This window comes from Salvia hispanica, unplaced genomic scaffold, assembly GCF_023119035.1.
Source record: "Salvia hispanica cultivar TCC Black 2014 unplaced genomic scaffold, UniMelb_Shisp_WGS_1.0 HiC_scaffold_261, whole genome shotgun sequence".
Classification (NCBI taxonomy): Eukaryota; Viridiplantae; Streptophyta; class Magnoliopsida; order Lamiales; family Lamiaceae; genus Salvia; species Salvia hispanica.
Genome location: NW_025951983.1, coordinates 415 through 3,000, shown reverse-complemented (window position 1 = coordinate 3,000; position 2,586 = coordinate 415). Strand labels below are relative to the sequence as shown.

General features: G+C 39.3%; 1 protein-coding gene across 1 annotated transcript; it reads right to left on the bottom strand.

Annotated features, from left to right (window-relative positions):
* Positions 1–1,268: 1,268 nt before the first annotated feature.
* On the bottom strand, positions 1,269–2,154 carry LOC125198791 (the record flags this gene model as incomplete). Its single annotated transcript, XM_048097062.1, has 3 exons — positions 2,134–2,154; positions 1,610–1,779; positions 1,269–1,528 (listed from the first exon to the last, which is right to left on the bottom strand). Coding segments are annotated over exons 2-3 (419 nt in total), but the record flags the coding sequence as incomplete, so codon positions are not given.
* Between the last annotated feature and the right edge of the window lie 432 nt (positions 2,155–2,586).

Genomic DNA, 2,586 nt, shown 5'->3' with positions numbered 1-2,586 from the left:
ACCATGGCGTTCTCTCCTGTATGCTGATTTCAACTATATTACTCCCTCCGTCTCATTTACTCTCGACCCAAATTTTAATAAACTGAATGAGTGTGTTTGTAAAATTTGAGTTGAATGAATTAGTCGATTTAGTAGACAGTCCAAATAAAAATGAAGTAGGCCCAGCCCATTTAAAACGTAAATTTTGACATAACTTAATTCGTTTCTCAAAATATTTTTTGTTTTACCTGAAATGAATTAGTCGATTTAGTAGACAGTCGCTTCTCACACGCAGAATAGTGTGAAATTTTTTGTTTTACCTGAAATGAAATTTTTTGTGATGAATAGATTGAGGGAAATATTAGAGAGGAAATAAATTAAATCACTTATTTTCACTTCCCTCCAATTCACTTTCACTTTTAGTCCCTCCATTCCCTCCATTCTCTCTCTCACAGACGCCATTCATCAATGTCGCCTAAACGAAAACGAACTGCTACCGGTGGAGCGTCCTCGTCCTCGTCGCGGCGGAAAAAGCCTCCGGCACCGCCGCCCTCGTCGTCGCGGCGGAAAAAGCATCCGTGCCCGCCGGCGTCTTCGTCTCCGTCTCCGTCTCCGTCTCCGTCTCCGTCTCCGTCTCCGTCTCCGACTCCATCTCCGTCTTCGTCTCCGCCACCGTCTCCTAGACGCGGTCGTCCGGATGTATTCGACGTTAAACAATGATGGTGTATTTTGGTGGCAAGGATGAACTTATATATTTTGGTAGCATAGCAGTGATGAACTGATGCTTAAAACTGACAGTTATTAACGAATTTGAATGTGATGCTAATGTTCATGAGTAATTTTCATCTTTGTTGGTACTGATTGAGGGTTTGGGAGTGTTGCTTCAAATTTGAATGGTTAACCTCATTCGTGATTTCTGAAAAACATGCAAACTTCATCCGTGATTTTTGATACTGTGTGTCCTCATATGTGATTGTTATCCTATTACCTGCTCTGTTCAGTGATTACAAATGTTTTTGTGCAGTTCAGTGTAATTATACAGTAAATGTTTTTGTGCAGTTCAGTGTATTATATTTGGTGTTCATCATATGCAAAATTTTACAAATCAACAGGATAAAATAATTAGATAACAGAAGACAGTAGCTTTGTTACAAAAGTAGGTTAACAAAAGTAGAAGGATAATTAGATATCATACATTTGTTACAAAAGTAGAAGATAATTACATACCATAAATTTGTTACAAAAGTAGAAATATTACAATGCATAACAACACGATTGTGAATTTAAACCTTCGGGATGTTTTCATTGTATTAGCGATTTTCAGTGTCAATGCTCCACACTCGTCAGTTTTCATTGCCAATTGTAACTTCAACGCTTCGCACTCCTCACTTTTTTTGTGCAATTTCTCTTCAAGAACACCTTCAATTAACGATTTCGCTCTAAGCTGAGACTCGAATTGGTCTCGTTCAAGTTTCACTCTTTGAAAGTAACTGTCTTGGCTTGGGGACAAACCCGCATCAACCCATCGAAAAAACTTGCAGTCATCTTCCTGCACAACAGAAAACTTTGTGATTAAACTTTCTGCCAACAAAATTCCTTTGAAATATTGAATACAATACAAGATGTTAACCTTCCATATACGGCAGCGATAGTAACGTCTACCCGGGTTAGCAGCCGTCCTAGATATCACAAGCTCCGCCTCAAGATCGTGATTACAGTTCACAATTTCAGGACGAGGCCAATTCCAATTGAAGCTTGACCCGTAAGATTGAGAAGAAGAAGAGGACATTGCAATTGGGCCTGAATTCAATTCAACATAACATAATTCAAACCAGCTGTAAACTTAATTCAAAAGCAAAAAAACAACAACACATGAAATCCCCAAATAATAAGCTTAAATCCAGTCGCCCAACTTGCCAAAATTATTACCACAATTGCAAAATTAAAATGAATCATATGCTAAAAAAAACAATCACGGTTCACTTTTTGCCTATCGATTTGCCTAATCGGGAAGTATTGGACTGTCAAATTAAATCCCCTAAAATTTGCAATGTAGATAACCCAGAAATCTGAAAACCCTAAACCCCTAATTTGCCATGCTAATCGATTTGGAAGCAGTTCACTCTACAAAAAATTAAACAGAACCACACTAACTCGAGTATGGGATGGCGATTCGTGGGGTTCACAACACGACGACGGAGAAAAAAAAACGGTAGACGAAGAAGGACGAAGAAGGAAGGAAGAAGAAAGGGGATGGAGAGAGATAATTTTATACATCACAAAATCACTTCGAATTTGAATTCAGTCGCGTCGCCTGAGTCATCTCTTACACACGCCACCTAGTAGTCACTTCGTAGGGGTGCAGAGTGGCAGGTTTCATGGATAATCGGACGAAAGTGCCCTTCCAGCCATTTGGGCAATTTCGTCCGAAAAATGGCAAAATATGCAAGGTTTGTGAATTTAGTTTTTGTTAGACCCCTGAAGTGGGATTTTTTTTGTTAGGGGTCAACGGTGCAACAAGTCGAAAAGTCAGGGACCTTTTATGCAGTTCACTCACCAGGCGTGTGTAAGAAGACTAAGGGCTCGTTTGATAACTTAGTAATGCTT